The 18,479-nt window shown below is 40.9% G+C and overlaps 1 protein-coding gene across 8 annotated transcripts in view; it reads left to right on the top strand.

Moving 5' to 3' along the window:
- The window catches only part of FRYL (FRY like transcription coactivator), a 252,499-nt gene that overhangs the window by 151,176 nt on the left and 82,844 nt on the right, over positions 1–18,479 (top strand). For 5 of the 8 annotated variants that reach the window (XM_063457943.1, XM_063457944.1, XM_063457939.1 and 2 more), the window contains 3 exons: positions 3,243–3,344; positions 5,086–5,130; positions 11,712–11,815. In XM_063457943.1, coding sequence (XP_063314013.1) covers positions 3,243–3,344; positions 5,086–5,130; positions 11,712–11,815 — 251 coding nt within the window. The remainder of the gene's footprint in view (positions 1–3,242; positions 3,345–5,085; positions 5,131–11,711; positions 11,816–18,479) is intronic. The other 3 variants (XM_063457940.1, XM_063457945.1, XM_063457942.1) reach the window with 1 other exon arrangement.

Genomic DNA, 18,479 nt, shown 5'->3' with positions numbered 1-18,479 from the left:
GGGGTGTATTTACATATAATTTTGGTGTGTAACACAGACATGTGTTTGTACGTAGTGTTGAAATTTGAATGTAGGGGTGTATTTTTGTGTAGTGTTCGTGTGTGAATGCTGAGATGTATGCACATATACACGCACACAGAGATATATACACACTGAAACACACACACAGACATACTGACATACTGACACACACACAGATATACTGACACAGATTTACTGACACACACACACAGACATACTAAAACACACACACACACACACACACAGATAAACTGACACACAAACATACTGACACATACACAGATATACTGACACACAGATATACTGACACACACACAGACAGACATACTGACACAGACATGCTGACACACACACACTGACATACTGACACACACAGATATACCGACACACACATACTGACACACACAGACATACTAACACACACACTGACAGACATACTGACACAGACATACACACATACAGATATAATGACACACACAAAAATTACACTTTTAAACCCACCCTCCAGTTTCCTACCTTTCCTGCTGGTAGCTGAAGGTGTTGGGAGTTGGGGTCTGGCTCTCTCGGCCAGCCCCCCTCCACTCTGCCTATTCTTCTTTCCCGCACGCTCCTCTCTTTGTGGGAGGAAGTGATGCACGCCCGTCACTTCCTCCCAGCCTGTTGCCAGAAAGCAAGGGGCCCGCTCGCGCTGTTAAAGCTCCACAGTGCGCCACCGGGACCCTGCTGACAGAAGCCCACCGGGTGGCCCTTTGTGCACAGGCCACCCGGTGGGCCTCCTTAGTGTGCGGATTACCGGCCTGGGGGTTAGAAATAGTTGAGGCCAGCGGGGCTCACGGTGCAGCTGCCTAGTTTGCCCCACATTAAAGACGGCCCTGCGTATATTAGCTATTATATTGTATATGTTCATGAGTAGTTTATGGTATTGTGTATGATACATATGAATGTGAGTTGTGTATGGGGGCTGCTTGTGGAATTGTGTGAATGGATATGTCACATTGTGTGTTTGGTAGTATGTGTGGGGGCTGTTTGAGGTATTGCATGTGGGGTTGTGTGCATGTATGTGGATTGTTAGTGGTGTTGCGTTTGTGCAGATTATGTGTATGTTTGTGTGTGGGCTGTCCGTACTATTTGTATGAGGGATTACACAGGAATGCAGGATTCTGCATTCCTGTCTATATCTAGCAGTCTGGGTATAAATTGAGGATTGTCCTTCACCACCTTTTCGGATTAGCAGATATCTGAAGTTTTACTGGGACTCCTGATAGGCCAGAGCCTATTTGTCTCTAGCAGCCTCGAGTGCCGTGCAAAGACACCTCGAGTGCCGTGCATGGCACTAGTGCCGTAGGTTGCCTACCTCTGACCTAGAGAGAAGTCGCGTAAATATGTGATGCTTTATTAAGGGCCTCTTTTTTGTTTCTTTCTGTTACAAACCAAAATACAGCAAGATTGATAACACTCCCTGGTGTTAAAACTCGGTTTGTACTTTTTGAGTTTGTAGTAGGTTTAGAATGTATGTGTGAAAATACTTACAAGGAATATTGAATATAATTATTTGATCAGGAGAGAGGCGGTGTGAGGGGTGACTGGGGCACTAACATTGTGAGACAGAAGACTCCAGGCACTTATGTTATATATGCATTTTATGTCTGTATTTATGCACATCTGTGTGATTTTGTGTGACTGCATAGATATGTGTACACTTGCCTATTTATGCAGGATTAGATTTCAGGTGAGCTGTCGGAGAGAGAATCAGAATCCGTTTCTTTATTCCGCGGCTTCAGTTGAATGATCTTGCAGTATATACTGGAGGTGGTGAACTCGGTGAGAATTTGGTGTTGCACAAAGTGCACAATGCCAATGTCACCTGGGCTCACTTAATTTTTTTTTTATTTTTTTTTTTTTTATTGGTGGCAGGCGGAGGGGTAGAAGCAGCAGTATACATAAAAAATCACATCAGAAGGTAATTTTAAATGGTAAAACATGTTTTTCCTTTTGTTTCTTGAGCCAGAGACCAGAAGACTGATACTGCTGCTGGTTTCTTTTTGAATGTTAAAAACAATCAAAGCACTACTTGTGTTGCCACCTCAATTGTTGATTTGTTTTTTTGGGATCTTAAAATCTTGTGTTGGGTTTGGACGCAGCTTGTTCTGTTCTTCTCTTCCGATCATCCTCTCAGGTCATGATGCAAGATGCGGTTGCTCTATATGAATTTATTAAAGGTGTTTTATTTGTTCCATCTCTTTTTCCATGGACAATAAGTGACCTTTCCCTGTAGGCTATTATGTAGAGAAGAACCATATATTCAAACACATCATTCAGTAGTAATTCATAGAAGTTTAAACCCTGTCTCTAGGGCCTTAATCTGCAAGCAATCCATTTAGATCTCCATAATCCCACCTACTAGTTATATTTTCCAACACACATTACTCATTTAGATAACATCTAATTCCAGAGGAAAGAGCTTGTTAAGTAAATGTGATCTAAGCAGATGAAAAGAGCAGTATGTCAGACTGTCTGTAGATGGATATAATAAAATTAAAGGCATTTAAGTGAAAGTGTTCTTGGAGTAATAAAAGTTCCCTATGAAAGAGTCAAATCCAACATAAATCAAGGTTAGCTCTTTAAGGTAAAGTATGCTTGACTGATGGGTAAATATTTATACCTGTAGTACTATTTATAATATCGTGAGAATTTCCCATGAATTTCCTAGCCGTGGATGATTTGATTACTAGATGAGTGAGCTATGCAGGTCAAATGGCTTATGCCTTCAGCATAACTGTATTCTTTATCAAAATCTTGCGTTACATTTATTGTACAACATGCATCACATATTGAATTTGTTATGGCAGTAAAATTATTTTGGCTCGTGGCTCATTTAGAACACAAAATCAATTTCTGTAAGCCCTGTATTTTTCCATGACTCACTATGTATAAGTGGACTTTAGGTTGAATTCAATTACATTGCAGTGAAAGTCCCTTTATATCCTGATAACCCAAAATCACATACCTTTTAAAATGGATTAAATGTAAAAGGATCAAAAACAAATCTATAAACTGTATGTATTTTGAGAATTTTAATGTGTAGCCTGATTTTGAGTAAAAATATTGGTTGCCTAAAATCAAAAACCTGTCAGACACATGTTTAGTTATCTATTTAATGATGGTCAAAGGTTAGATATTTTGATGTTATTAAACGTCACACCTTATTTTTTGTCTTCCAGGCTTTGTATCCTCTCATCACTTGCCTGTTATGTGTTAGCCAAAAAACGTTTTTCCTACAAAATTGGCATATTTTCTTACAAAATTGTTTGTCACATTTAAAGGTAAGAACATCTATTATTTTACTACAATTTTGTTTTTAATTTTCTTTGATCTCTTGGTGCAATCCATTGGTCTTTATTGAGATGCATTCATTTTTATATTTAAATCGCAGTGTCTTATTTTAAGTTATCTTCACTATAAACTATTTTTATATTTATCTACCTAATCAAATATTATTGTATTTGTACTGTACATTTTCTCAAGAATTGTTTTCGATGTAAATGAAAGTGAATGCATCTTAAATCTGATTGGTTTTTAAATGATTCGGGTTTCCTTGAATTATTTTATTGCTGAAATTGTTACTTTCTAATGATAATTCCAATTTTTGAATATTCTTCAATAATTTTTTTTTCTCTCTGGACATCCTGGGTTTCTTTGTACCTGTGGTTGATGGCTTTTAGTTAGTTGTAAAATTCATATAATTTAGTGCATGCCTGGTATCGTAAATTATTATCCCTTAAAGGCAAATTATATCTTCTAGCTTTCCATTACTTATGTATGCGTTTTTTTTGTTGTTTTTTTTTGTTTGGTTTTTGCTGTTTCACTTCAACCTGGTCTCCAGTGTAAATCCTTCATGTTTCCTTTGCTTACCATATTTTTGTTATCTTGTTTCCTCATACTTTATACACAACATCTGCACACACTTTTGTTGCTTTTTAAATTACCTCTGCATTGAATAATGTCACTCAAAGTGGTTACCTACTTGCTGCTTTATACTAAAAATTCAGTCTTGTCCTTGTTTGTGTTTCTCTTGTAGTGTTTGATGTTTTTATGTCAAATTATTTTCCAGTAGTGATCAGAGAACATTGTTCATACTGCTTATTTCATTTACAATCAGGTGAAAATGAAATCAAGCGATGATTTGCTCTGTGCTGGATAAACTACTTATGCGACACAATAGCAATATAAGCAGTAAAATAAGAAAAACACCCTTTTCAGGTTTAAAAAAGCTGCTGATGTTGGTTACACCAATCCCAGCTTTGTATGCGATGGCTGATAAAAGTTCAGAAGTCAGTGACAGTCAGATGCACTCACGAATAGCAGGTCAGAGATGAGTGCCTATGATAGAACGCTGCGTCAGACATAGGACTCTTGTTATCACAGGAGTTGTTTTTAAATTTGAATTCTGTTGCACTGAAATGAAAATTTTCAAAATGGAATGTTTTTATTTTTTTTTTGTTTTACATTATTACAGAAACAGATGACCATAGTTTACCATCATTAAGCCTAAGGCTAGAACTGATCGGGTTTTACTTGCCTGCTTTGTTTTCACTGTTGATGTCCTAGACAGGTGATCTTAAATGAGTCCAATCCTGACAACACACAATATTCTATGCCTTTCATTTTTTTTTTTTTTTTTTTTTTAAAGTATTTTTTATTGCGTAATTTGTTGAAACTAGTAAAATAGTTCAGTAGGTAAATGCACAAACATTACCTGTAAAACCTATCTATGGAGATAAAAAAACAAACTAGTAGATTTTTTTTTTTTTAAAGCGCCATATGTTTAAATTTGACGTAAAGCGCCTTTGCATTGAGCCTTCCAGCTATTATACATTGTAACTTTGCCATACATGCATTATTACACATCGTTCTTTCCTCCTCTCCCAAAATGTACATTATTTCATTTAGTTTTTGTTTTGTTTTTGTTTTTTTGCTGTATTTTGTGCTTTTTCCATCTAACATTGCATGTGCTTCTCATTCTCATGTGTGTTATGTTTTGCTGTCTCACATTGCTTTATTTAGATGCCATCTAACAACAGTATCAGAAAACAAATAGAAACCCTTCAGGTGAGTTACAGTGGGTGCCTTAGAGGAGATGAGGGTAAAATGGGGACTTTGAAAGTGTCTCTAAAACAGGAATGTCCATCTTGTGCCTTCCAGCTGTTATGGAATACATTACAAATGGTTGTCAGAGAATTATGGAGAATGTAGTCAAACTACAACTGTGTTTTTGAAGTTTGATATCTCTGCCCTCAAATAATTCGAGGTGTCTGTTATTTGTGTGATCTTCAGACAAGAAGCCCTTTTATGAGAATGTATGTGAAATGTATTCTTAGAATACGGGCTGTAAATGTATTGTCTGTAACATGTAGTATGACCACACTGAAAGTTTGCTTTAGCAGCCACCACGTTTCTGGATGGAAAAGAGTGTTAACGAATCCTGACATTAAATTTTACATGTAAATCAAAACATTCAGTTTATATGTGCTTTGCTCTTTGTAGGAATTGAAAATAGAAAGCATTGTAGTATCCACACCCAACAGGGATCTATTGATATGTACGGTACACATCTGTGTATCTATGGAGATAATGCATAGCTAGAGTGTTTTTTCCTTTATCATCCCAATAAATAGATTAGGCTAGTTACAGATCATCTTTGATGATAGCAATTTCATCTTTAATCGGTCAGCTTTTCCTGTAGATCTCTAGAATAGTGAGTTAATTGTAAATAAACTTTGCATCTTGTTATAATGTTCCTATTAAGAGACTGAATGTGAGGTTAAAAAAAACACTCCAGACGCCAGCACAATTTAAGTGCATTTGGTTGGTTTTGGCTTCATATTTTCTGCATTTTTTTTCCCTCCTCAACATTTAAATCTTATAAATCTTGTGCCAAAAAAAAAAGCGCTTTCAGTGTTTGCAGCGTAACCCTACTTTTCCTTTTTTACAAAACCACTTCTTATTTGATGTATTCTGAGTGCGCACTCTCAGCCAGATTGGTGTTTGCTGAGCTGCTCACATGACACTTGGCTCAACAACTGAACACGCTTCTCGTATTTGTCCCCTTACCATGGCTTTGAAATACTGTACAGACATAAGAAGGGTGTGGGTGGCACTCGTCAGCATTCAGCTCACACTTATTTCTCACTACTCTGCTTACCCATTAATAAAGAAGACTTATTTTTGTGAAAAGCATTAAAGACTTATTTATGCTGCCGAAACGTGTAAAAGGTCTTTTTAAAGCAAAATTAAAGAACCAATTTAAACAGAGATTAAAAAATACAGCATGAATATGTGGCTACCGCTCATCAAATTCACAACACAAGTTGTGCTGATGACCAGTGTGTGCTTTAATGACAAACAATTATACAGAGCAGCCAATGAGAAACTCAGGAATGTTCTCTGCATAGCACATTCTCCCTGGTGGTGGGGTGGAGTCCTGGGCACATCCTGCTCCTTGTATTTAAAACACAGGGTCGACTCTATTCTCTAGAGCCAAATTTTCCCCACTAAGCTACTGATAGATTGTCACTGGGAAGGTATGATGGACCCTTTAAGAATGACACGTGTTTGGAGAATACTTTGCACTTTTCATTTAGCTATAACCAGTTCTGCATTAACATGTTAAATTTGTGGTCTTGTACTTTTTATTTTTATTTTTTTAAACTTGTTTTTAGCACAATTAATTGCTGTAAACATATCTGAATAATGTGGCTTTGTACCATTGAGAACCTACCTTAATTCCGTAATGCAGGACAAATCAAGTTTTCAGGCAGAGTGTACATTCTATGCACATGATAGAATGCTGCACACTCGGCCACAGATCTGTGAAATGGGAACTGCAAGTCCCCAAAGTAGCATAACAAGAGAAAACAACAGGCTATCACAGCTGGCAATGTGCAAAGCATATAACATTGTTATATTCCGTGGCTGATTGCCTTCTAATAAACCCTTTGACGATACCAGCTGTGTTAACTCTGTTCTTTGCTCCTAATAAGTGCAGATTTACGCTAAAGTAATAAAGTATTTTGATCTACCCTGTATGGACAAAAGTGTTGGGACACCTGACCATTACACCAAGAGGGATTTTTATGACAATGCATGCTAAATACACAGATCTTTATATGTAGTTGACCCCCACCCTCACCCTGCCGCCCTTTGCAGCTATAACAGCTTCTACTCTTCTGGGAAGGCTTTCCACAAGATTTTGGATTGTTTCTATGGGGGGTTTTACCCATCCATCCAGTACAGCATTTGTGAGGTCAGGCGCTGATGTTGGATGAGAAGGCCTGGCCCGCAATGTTTGTTCCTGTTAATCCCAAAGGTGTTCGATAAGGTTGAGGTCAGGGCTCTGTGTGAGCCTGTCAAGTTAATCCACACCAAACTCATGTCTTTATGGCCCTAGCATTGTGCACTGGGGCACAGTTATGCTGGGATAGAAAAGGACTTTTTTTGAAAAAAGGAAGTTGGAAGCATAACTTTATCAAAAGTATAATGGTATGCTGAAGCATTAAGGTTTCCTTTCACTGTAATTAAGGGGTCTAGTATTTATTTTTATTTATTACTGGTATTTATAAAGCACCAGTGCTGTACAATTAGTGGAGGACGTACAATATACACAGACAAATACAAAAGGTAGAGAGGGCCCTACCTGTAAGCTGATATCTAGCCATTTAAGCTATTTTATACAAAGTGCTTAGCTAGTACAACCCAACCCCTGAAAGAAACAGCCCCATGCCATTATCGCTAATCCACCAAACTTTACAGCTGGCACAATGCAATCAGGAAGGTAACTTTCTCCTGGCATCTGCAAAGCCCAGACTCTCCCATCTGACTGCCAAACAGAGAAGCATGACTTATTACTCCACAGAGCAGATTTCCACTGTGCCAGTGGTGGCATACTTTACACCGCTCTATCTTACGCTTGGCATTTTACGTGGTGTTGTGTGGCATGCATACATCTGCTCGTTAATGGAAACCTGTTCCATAAAGCTCCCGCCGCACAGTTTTTGTGCTGATATTAATGCCAGCGAAAGTTTGGAAGTTTTCAGTATGAAATCAGCAGAGCATTGGCGACTTTCACGCATGCACCTCAGCCCGCTATGTGTTTTTGCGTGATCTTCTGCTTTGTTGCTTTGAGTTGCTGCTGTTCCTAAATGCTTCCACTTTCCAATAATACCACTTAAAGTTGACTGTGGAATATCTGGCAGGGACGAGCAGTCATGAACTGACTTCTTGCAAAAGGCAATTATCTTTTATCTACAAAATGCTAGTGCATCAGTATAATAAGGGAAAAAAATGCGAAGACTAGCCCTTGTTGGGCAAGGCACTTTTTAAAATGCAACAAATGTTAAAGTCCAGGTTTTTATGATTTTCAATTTTGTTGATTTTCTTATAATTTCACATTGTTAAAACCACTTTAATTAAAGTTAAAACTTTTACTGTTTAACAAGGTTGAGTAATAGTTCATGCTCTTCACACATTGATACATTGAATACTGTTGAACAGTTACAAAAGCAAAAATTAGCATTTTTGTTTGTTTCTAATCTCTTAAGGAGCTTCTGTTCTGTAACAGCTGATCATTTGAAACATTGTATTGTCAGTATTTCTGGGCCTGGTTGAGAATGTTCTGTATCCCTGTGATGAACTAGCACATTAACCATTTTTGCATAATGCTTGGGAGCATGCCTGCCATGGGTTTTATGTTAAACATAATTTGCTTTGTAGATTTTATTTATTTTTGTTTTAAAAGTTCAGCCCATATCAAGCAGCTTACGTAATGCCCATGCACTGGAGAGAAAAAAAGATGACATTTTAGATTTGTATGCATGCAAAGGTTTTTGGACAGTAACATTTTCAATATATTACAGAACATTGGGTTTGAAAGTAAATAACTACTATGATGTAGTGTTAATGAGTTGCTTAAGTGTGATGTTATTTACATCCTAACTTTTCATTTCCTGATCCACAGTTGTTTTTGTTATACACAACATGATATTTTATTTTCATCTCTGCTAACATACATCGGTTTACTTGAGTCTTTAGTTAATAAGTTAATAAACCTGATTGTACTTGCTCCATTTTAAATCTATTGTGTATTACAGAAACAACCAAACCCGTGTTTATTAAAATACTTGGTCTGCACGCTATGTAAACTTAAATATGTGTTTAGTGGATATTTTCCTTTTACACTAATATTTAACGAACATGTCTGCTTTAAATTTTCATTGTTGGTACAAGGCTTATTTCAGGGATGGGCTTTCTCCCATGTTGAAAGAAAATGGGTAGTAATTGTTAAAAAAAAATAATATATATATATATATATATATATATATATATATATATATATATATATATATATATATATATATATATATATATATATATATTAACATTTAGTCTAAAAGACACGTTTCCACAACAATCTGTGTAAATATATGTAGTTAAAGTATAGCAGAAAATCTGTGTTATATACATATTTGTTTCTAAAAAATTAAGGGACTGTAACACTTCTAATTTAATAAATTGAAGTTACACTCCAAAACTCACGGGTTGGATCAGTCCGTTAAACATTCGACTTCAGTGGAATTCAAAATACATGCAGTTACATAGTCTCACACGGTTTTGCCATCTGAGACTTTATCATAGACTACATTTATTAAAGGGACACTAGCGGCACCCAGACCACTTAATCTCATTGAAGTGGTCTGAGTGCACTGTCCCTGTTCTAGTCCTGCAATGAAACACTTTGCGGTTCGAGAGAAACATTCTAGTATTAAGACAGTCTTTAGTGGAGCTTGCCATGCATGCGCATTGGGTCCCCCGTTGGATGACGCAGAGTGCCGACCGAGCGCTGAGTGACATCGGCTCTGGAATCGGGTGAATAAAGGTAGTGTCTTTTGGTTTTTTTAACACCCTTTCTGAGCTACATGGTGGTGGCTGCGGGGGAGGGAGGATCAGTGAACACTATAATGTTAGGAATACAGATTTGTATTCCTATCACTATAGAATCCCTTCAAAGGGACACTATAGTCACTAGAACAGCTACAGCTTAATGTAGTTGTTCTGGTGTCTATAGCCTGTCCCTGCTGACTTTGTAATGTAAGCACTGCCTGTTCAGAGAAAAGGCTGTGTTTACATTACTGCCTAGTAACCGCTCCAGTGACAGTCACTCAGACAGCCATTAGAGGTGCCTCCAGGGTCAGTGCTGCACAGTGTGCATTGAGACGCTGAACGTTCCCCATAGAGATGCATTGATTCAATGCATCTCTTTTTAGGAGATGCTGGTTGTTGCAGCATTTTGCCATGCGTGTGCAATAGCCTCCCAATGCTTTGTTATGGGAAAGCATTGGCTTGGCTGAGAACATAAAGTTCCATAATTTATTCAGGCGTCATGGGGTGGGACCAGCGGTGCAAGACAGACACAATGGCTTGAAAAAAGGAGTAAAAAAACTATTGATAGAAATATGTTTGTATTCCTGACACTATAGTGTTCTTTAAAGCAGCACTGTCATTGTCTGACTTTACGTTTGCCAAGATCCTAAACGATGACCTCCAGCTGGAGGGTGAGGCTAAGGGGAGTTCTACTTACCCAAACCTGTCACTTAGGAGGTCCACCTTCTTCTTCCGGCAGGTTCTCTTTGGGTCCTGGTGCATGCGCGAGAGTACACCATTGAGGTCTATGGAGGATCCCTTCCCCAAGATCCTTCATAGATAAAACCGATTCTATGCAGCCATCTCTGGTGATGGCTAAGAGGGATTGATACTTCTAGACAGCAGTATCTTTGCCCAGTTTCTAGAAGTGTCAGGCATAGGAGAAATACTGAGACAAAGTAGTCCCTAGTTTGTCTCCGTATATCCCTTAAATGGGTTGAAATTTCAGTGCAATTCTAACACAGTCAATATGAGTATTTCTTTTTTTTTTTTTTTTAAAGGGGGGGGGTGACCGTGCCATTTTAATGCATAGGTCATTTTTAAAGGAAAATACATCCCTTATTAATATAGCTAACCACATCATTATTTTACCACATCCATATTTTCTTCAGGTCTTATTAATTATAATAGAGTAGAAAAAAAATGCTGTTTAGATGTTTGAGTGCAGTGTTTTGTCTCGAGGAAAGGATCGAGGAAAGCATAAAGTTCCCGATCTGCGATGAAATGGGAACATTAGTTATCTATTAAAGCAAAATGTGAAAAATCATTCTGCAAGGTGCAAGTTTGATATATGGGGCAAGGGGGAATCACACCTGCACATTTACTCCACTATCGTGCTTCTCTATTCCATGATGAGTGTACTAAAGTGTAAAATACAGATGTATATATACTCCATGAACCTGGGCTGTAGGCTTTATTTGAAACATTGCATAGATTGCATTTATATGCTTGGCAGTCATGCTTCACAGTAATTTTATTCATAAAAATCCATTAAATTGCCACCATATTTTTCAAAATGGGCGCTATCGGTCAGTTGCCAGCACTGTTCTCATTAGGAAGTAACAAATCTTGCACTTTGCCATAGGTAGGTATTACGTTGTTTTTAATGTTAATTCATCATGTTAATTTTAAATAATGACTGTCAAAGCACCTTTTAAGGTTTTTAGGTAGATATATTATTGCTAACCAATTTTTTTTTTTTTTATTCTTTTCAGAATAAGGATCCTAAAATGTCTCGAGTTGCACTGGAATCATTATATAGATTATTGTGGGTTTATGTTATTCGGATAAAATGTGAAAGCAACACTGTAACGCAAAGGTATGTTTACTTGGCATTTCATTGACTCATTGCAAGGTCTGCTGACTTTTCTTAATAAATAAAGCAAGACGATGCAACACAGCTGCTAATATGGTTTTACCCAAATGTCCTGCTAAGTGGGCTTGGAAACGTTTTGGCATAAGACATAAAGTTGTCTAAAACCTTATTCACATTTCAGCAGTGTTTCCACTGTGTATTTATAAACACCCTGTGGCAGTTTACAGCACTCACTATTGGAAATCTGGAATGTGCGAGTGCTCTTTACAGTATTCCTGTTCAGGTTTCATAATAAAAATTGAATAAGTTGAGAGTGAATCCAATGCAATCATATATATTTTTGTTATATTATGTCCAATGTGCTGCTGATCATGGTATTTTCCGGTTATGCATTGTGCTGCATGTTTTAGCTTTATGCATCAATACACAGGTCTCTAGTGTCCTTAACAAGAAACTGTCAATTATCTGGAAATTAAACCACTAAAGGAATACTAAAGGCATCAAAACAACTATTGGCTCAACAAAGCAGCGTTATTGTATAGATCATAACCCTCATTCTTCTGTTTATGCAGCCCTAGCCACACCTCCTCTGACTGTGACTCTCACAAAAAATATGGATTCATTTTAAATAAGATGTTCATTTGCTTTATAAATTTGCATCTCCTGCTCTGTCATTTGAACTTTAATCACACACATGAGGCTTCGTCAGGATATAGAAGGCAATTTAACAGAGATGGGGCTAAGAAATTCTAAATTAAACATAATGTGCATTAATAGAGAAAATTTATGCCAAACTTACCGTAATTTTCTTTTCCTGGCTATTTCTCATGGCAGCATCACTTATGGGTAGCTCCTCCCTTAGCAGTCACAGGACAGGAATTAATTAGATTAATTAATTAGACTGATAGGTATAAAGAGTCCCTCCTCCCCTTACACCACAGTCCAATTATAAAGCTGAAAATAAAAAATGGGCGGGAACCCTGATGCTGCCATGAGAAATAGCCAGGAAAAGAAAATTACGGTAAGTTTGGCATAAATTTTCTCTATTCCTGGCTAATCATGGCAGCATCACTTATGGGTAATACCCAAGCTCACAAAATTAGGGTGGGAATAAAATTATGATAAAACACACAGAACAAATTATTATGCTATGACTGAATTTAATATCAACGGGACAAAGAAACCGTAGACAAGACACTCTTCCCAAATGAGGTGGAAGGAGCATCCACATCAAGTTTGTAGTGTTTCATGAACGTCATCGGGGAAGACCAGGTGGCTGCCTTGCAAATGTCATCGTATGGAACCTCTGCCCAATTAGCCCAGGAAGTTGACAATGCTCTGGTTGAATGAGCCTTTATCTTCAGTGGAGGAGAGCGATCTTTATTGAGATAAGCCTTTCTGATTACAAGAGCAATCCAACGCTTCAATGTAGATAGAGAGGCTGCCTCACCTCTCCTGGCCCCTGAAGGCAAAACGAAAAGCTGGTGAGTTTTCCTGTAAGGAGCAGAACGTTCAAGGTACACAGACAGGCAGTCCATAACATCCAAACGATGCCACTTGATCTCCTCTGGTGAAGAAGGATTGGGGTAGAAGGATGGCAGGACCACCTCTTGAGATAGATGGAAACGAGAGACCACTTTAGGCAGAAATGCTGGATTAGGTTTCAGGCACACCCTATTGTGGTAGAATTGGAGACAAGAAGGCAGGGTGGAGAAGGCCTTGATCTCTGAAATTCTCCTAGCGGAAGTAATTGCTACTAAGAACAATGTTTTGTAAGTTAGGAGGACAGCATCCAAATTCTCAAGAGGAACGAATAGATCCTCAGACAGGTAGTCGAGAACAAGCGGAAGGTCCCAAGGAGGGGTAGTGGATCTCGAAGGCGGTCTCAACTTGAAAGCTGCCTTGAAGAATCTGGAGATCAATGGGTCTGATGACCAAGATGTGTTGCACAAAGCTGACAGGGCCGAAGACTGAACTTTAAGAGTGCTGATGCTAAGACCCTTATCCAGACCTTCTTGCAGGAACTCCAAGATTTCAGTGTTGCGAGGGCGTATGAAGTCAACTCGCTTGGCCGAAGCCCATTCCTGAAACACATCCCAGATTCTATGGTAGCATGAAGACGTAGAAGCCTTCCTTGAGTGTAAGAGAGTATTGACCACTGCTTCTGAAAGGCCTAATTGTTGAAGTCTTTCTTTTTCAAGACCCACACCCCCAATTTGAGGCGTTCCGGATGAGGATGGGATATTGGACCCTGCGTTAGCAGATCCTTCAAAACAGGCAGGGGCCGAGGCTGTTCCTGGCTCAGCGTTGACAGTAGGGGAAACCACGGCCTTCGAGGCCAAATCGGGATTACGGCAATAACAGTTTTCCCTTCTGCCCAAACTTTTCTCAGGAACCTGGGTATCATGGGTAGGGGAGGGAACGCATACCCCAGATCGAACGACCAAGGAAGAGATAGAGCATCCTGGCCTAGTGCCTGACTCTCTGGGTGGAGGGAGAAGTAATTCTCCACCTGGCGATTCCTGAACGAGGCCATCAGGTCGATCTGGGGCATGCCCCACCGACGGGTGATCCAAGCAAAAACTGACTGGTGAAGTTTCCATTCTCCCGGGAGAATTTCTGATCTGCTGAGAAAATCCGCCGCTACGTTCTCCGAGCCTGGGAGATAGATAGCCTTCAGTCCCTGGAGATAGGTCATGTCCATCACCATTAGAGGAGCTAGCTCTTTTAAGAGCCGCTTGCTCCTTGTGCCTCCCTGGTTGTTTACATAAGAGGCCACCGCTCGGTTGTCCGTCTTGATCAACACCCAGGAATTCCTGATCTTCGGAAGGAACACCTGAATGGCCTTGGAAACAGCTCGCAGTTCTCTTAGGTTCGAGTGGAGCCGACTTTCTTCTCGAGTCCACCACCCCTGAGTCCATGAGGAATCGAGGTGGGCACCCCAACCAGAAGAACTGGCATCCGTCGTAATAACGGTCCACGGAGGTTCTTCCAAGGGAAAACCCTTTGCTAGGTTCTTCCCGTTCCTCCACCAGTCCAACTCTCTTCTTACTGGCAGGGGCAGAGAAATTTTCTGATCCCAATCCGTTGTTTCTCTGTCGAACTGGAGAAGAAAACAACTCTGTACAGGGCGAAACTTCCATTGGGCCCACTTCACCAAACCTATCGTAGACGTCAAAGAACCCAGGAGACTCATGACTTCCCTTGCCGAGGCCTTTTCGAGAACCTGGAGCTTCTTGACTTTGTCTTGTAACTTCATGACCCTCTCTGGAGACAAAAACACATGAGCAGAAATGGTATTTATCACCGCTACGAGGAACACGATGGTCTGAGATGGAATCAGGGAGCTTTTTTCTATGTTGAGAAGCCACCCGTGATCTTGCAGGATGTTCATTGCCATTAATGTATGATGCTCCACTATTCCTTGTGAAGGCCCTACGATGAGTATGTCGTCCAGGTAATGGAATATCTCGATACCTCTCATCCTTATGACGGCAATCAGAGAGAAAAGGACCTTCGAGAAAGTCCTTGGCGCTAAGCTGAGACCAAACGGAAGCCCTCGGAACTGGAAATGTCTTCCTAAAGCCCAGAACCGAAGGAACTGCATGTGATTGCTGTTTACAGGGATTTGGTAGTAGGCGTCTTTTAAGTCTATGGAGGTCATCCAATCTCCTGGTTTCACGCACTTTAGGATAGTCTGTAAGGATTCCATTTTGAATGTCCTTACATCTAGAAAGGCGTTCACTCCTTTTAGGTTCAGGATGAGACGCCACTTTCCCTGGGGCTTTGGGGCCAAAAACACAGTGGAATACATCCCCTGGAATCTTTCGTGAGAAGGGACTTCCTCCAACACCTTCTGTCCCAACAGAGTGGAAATGCAAGTCCTCATGGCCCTTCGTTTGACACCTTCTGACACTTTTGATTTTCTGAAATGGGCAGCACGTGGACGAGAGGAAAATTCTATCCTGTAGCCTTCTTTTATGATTGAGGTGACCCACTCGTCTGTGACATTTGCGGCCCACACCGGGTAAAAGAACTGCAGTCTTCCACCCACCGTACCCGGATGGGCCCGAGGACCTTCAGAAGGTCTTCCCGGAGGTCCTGGCACCTCTACCTCTGGAAGCCTTATTGGAAGAGGAGTGAGAGAAGGACTTCCACGAAGAGTTCCTGGAATACTCCCTTCCGGGCTTGTAGCTTCTACTGTCCCGAAAGGACCGATCCTTAAATCGCCTGGTTTTCCAGGAGGAGGAAAAACCCTTTCTGCTGACTTGTGGAAGAAACGCTTTTTTCCCATCAGCCGCTTTCTGAATGGCATCCTCCAGGATCTTACCAAACAGGAGGTCCCCTTGGAACGGTAGACCACACAAGGACGCTTTGGAGGCATAGTCCGCCCCCCAGGAATGAAGCCATAAAGCCCTTCTGGAGGCCACCGATAGGGCCATACCTTTGGCAATCATGCGAGTGATGTCCAGGGAGGCTTCAGAGCAAAATTCAGTAGCAAGGCTCAAATCCTTGAGACTTCCCAGGAGATGTTCTCTACGGACACCTTGATCAATATCTTCCTCCAAATTAGCGAGCCAAACTCGTAAGGCCCTGGAGAGAGTGGTCAGCGCCACTGCCGGATGAAGGGCGGAGCCTAGCGCCAGATAGGCTTTAATTAGGTCACCATCCATACGCTTTTCCATAGGTTCTCTTAAGTATGCCATGGAGTCTATAGGAAGCGTGGTCTTTTTAGCCATATGGATCACTGCGGCATCAACCTTGGGAACCGAATTCCAAAGGCAGCAGTCCATGGTAGAATAAGGATAAGTCCTTGTGAATTTGTTTTTCAAGGTGGACTTCCTCTCCGGCTTATTCCACTCCTGAAGGATCATGTCCTTTATAGAGGAATGCACTGGGAACGTTGGTCTATTAGGTTTCAGATCCTCAAAAAACCTGTCAGCCTCTCTCAATTCAGACTTTTCTTCCGTGAGGCTAAGAGTGTCTCTGAGGAGGGTAATAAGCCGATCTACAGATTTAGAGTCCAGAGACCTGGAGGCATAGTCAGCCTCCTCCTCCCCCTCATCAGAGACCTCCCACAGGTCCGGATCCTCCTCAGAGCTGGAAGACTGAGGTTCCGCTCTGCGTCTCTTAGGAGGGCCACCACATCCCGTGGTAGACTTAAAGCCCTCAGCAATTGCACGGGAAATCCAGAGCTTAAGGTCATCCTGCGGTGAAGTCTTACTGGGGACATTAGCCGCCTCCGACAAGCATTCCCTGCAGAGGTTCCTTCCAGGTGGAGCAGGTGATGAGCAATTAATGCATTTATTGGACTTTTCCCTTGATTTCCTCGCTGGGGAATCCAGATGCTTGCTGGGGCTGAAATAAAGCCATATATGACATATATTACAGGCTTAGTTTGGCACTCTTTTTAACAACCCCCCCAATAGAAAATTGAATGGCTCACCTATGTTTTCTAGAGAGGGATCTTGCAGAGGCAGAGGGGGAATCCATACTACAAGGGAGAACCAAAGGGGAAATTCAACACACAATACCTAACCAAAAGGTCAGAGCAGACTGACCAGCAGAGAGAGAAAATAAAATAAAATAAACAAGAATTATCAGGAATCCTACCTTATAATGACACAAAAGTCCTCCAGGCAGCCAAGAAACAGCAAAGGGCGAACTGCAGGGGAGCCAGGAACGAGATCGCTTGAACAGCTGATGCAGCGCACAATCAGACTGTCAGAATCTGCCTGTTTAAATAGAGCCGGGGAAACCATCCGGTCCGCGCATGCGCAGACCGCTGGAACGCACACCGTGCGTTCCAAACGCTCGCGGCCAAGGAAAATCACTTCCGGGTTCGCCGGATCCGGCCGCGAGCACCAGCCTGTCTGCTGGAACGCAAACTGTGTCCCAGCCTGCGACGCCCGAACCCCCAGGAAGCCCCAGGCAGTCGGGGAATAGCCCCATGGGCCAGAAGGCATAGCCACCAATCCAGGAGACCCCACAGGGAACCGGACTACACACCAAACCCCAGGGCCCCATAGTATGGATTCAAAGAACTGCCAGAAATAGGTGCGGGGGGGGGATTTTGGACCCCAATTAAGAGGGGCAAGCTGATAAAAGGGGAATTTTTAAGGAAGACCAACCCCATCAGACAAATAGAAAACCAGTGTCTCCCTCAGAACACCTAAATCCCACGCAGCGGTTCAGTACTTACACAGAACCTGACCCAGTTAGTCCTGCTCATGCAGGCTGTTTACTGGGGCCTTCAAATGAAGAGAGGCTGAACTTCATTTGGAACGAACCCACGACAAATGCAGGAAGGTGGCCATAAAAGAAAAAGTTAAAAGTCCTGTAGAACTTGCTAAGGACAGGAAAAAAGACTGTGGTGTAAGGGGAGGAGGGACTCTTTATACCTATCAGTCTAATTAATTAATCTAATTAATTCCTGTCCTGTGACTGCTAAGGGAGGAGCTACCCATAAGTGATGCTGCCATGATTAGCCAGGAAAGGAAGTTTAAACATTAGATATCTATTCACAGGAAGTGTTTAGGAAGGCATTGCAATTTACACACAGGGAGGTGTAACAAGGGCTGTATAAGCAAAGCGATCGAAGTCCTAAATGACAACAAATTGGACAGTGAGACTGCTGGGCTGATCAGTACACCAGAAATGCTTCATT

The sequence above is a fragment of the Pelobates fuscus genome, chromosome 6 (genome assembly GCF_036172605.1).
Source record: "Pelobates fuscus isolate aPelFus1 chromosome 6, aPelFus1.pri, whole genome shotgun sequence".
NCBI classification, from domain to species: Eukaryota; Metazoa; Chordata; class Amphibia; order Anura; family Pelobatidae; genus Pelobates; species Pelobates fuscus.
The sequence above is the reverse complement of the archived record's forward strand: the minus strand, read 5'-3'. Positions and strand labels throughout refer to the sequence as shown.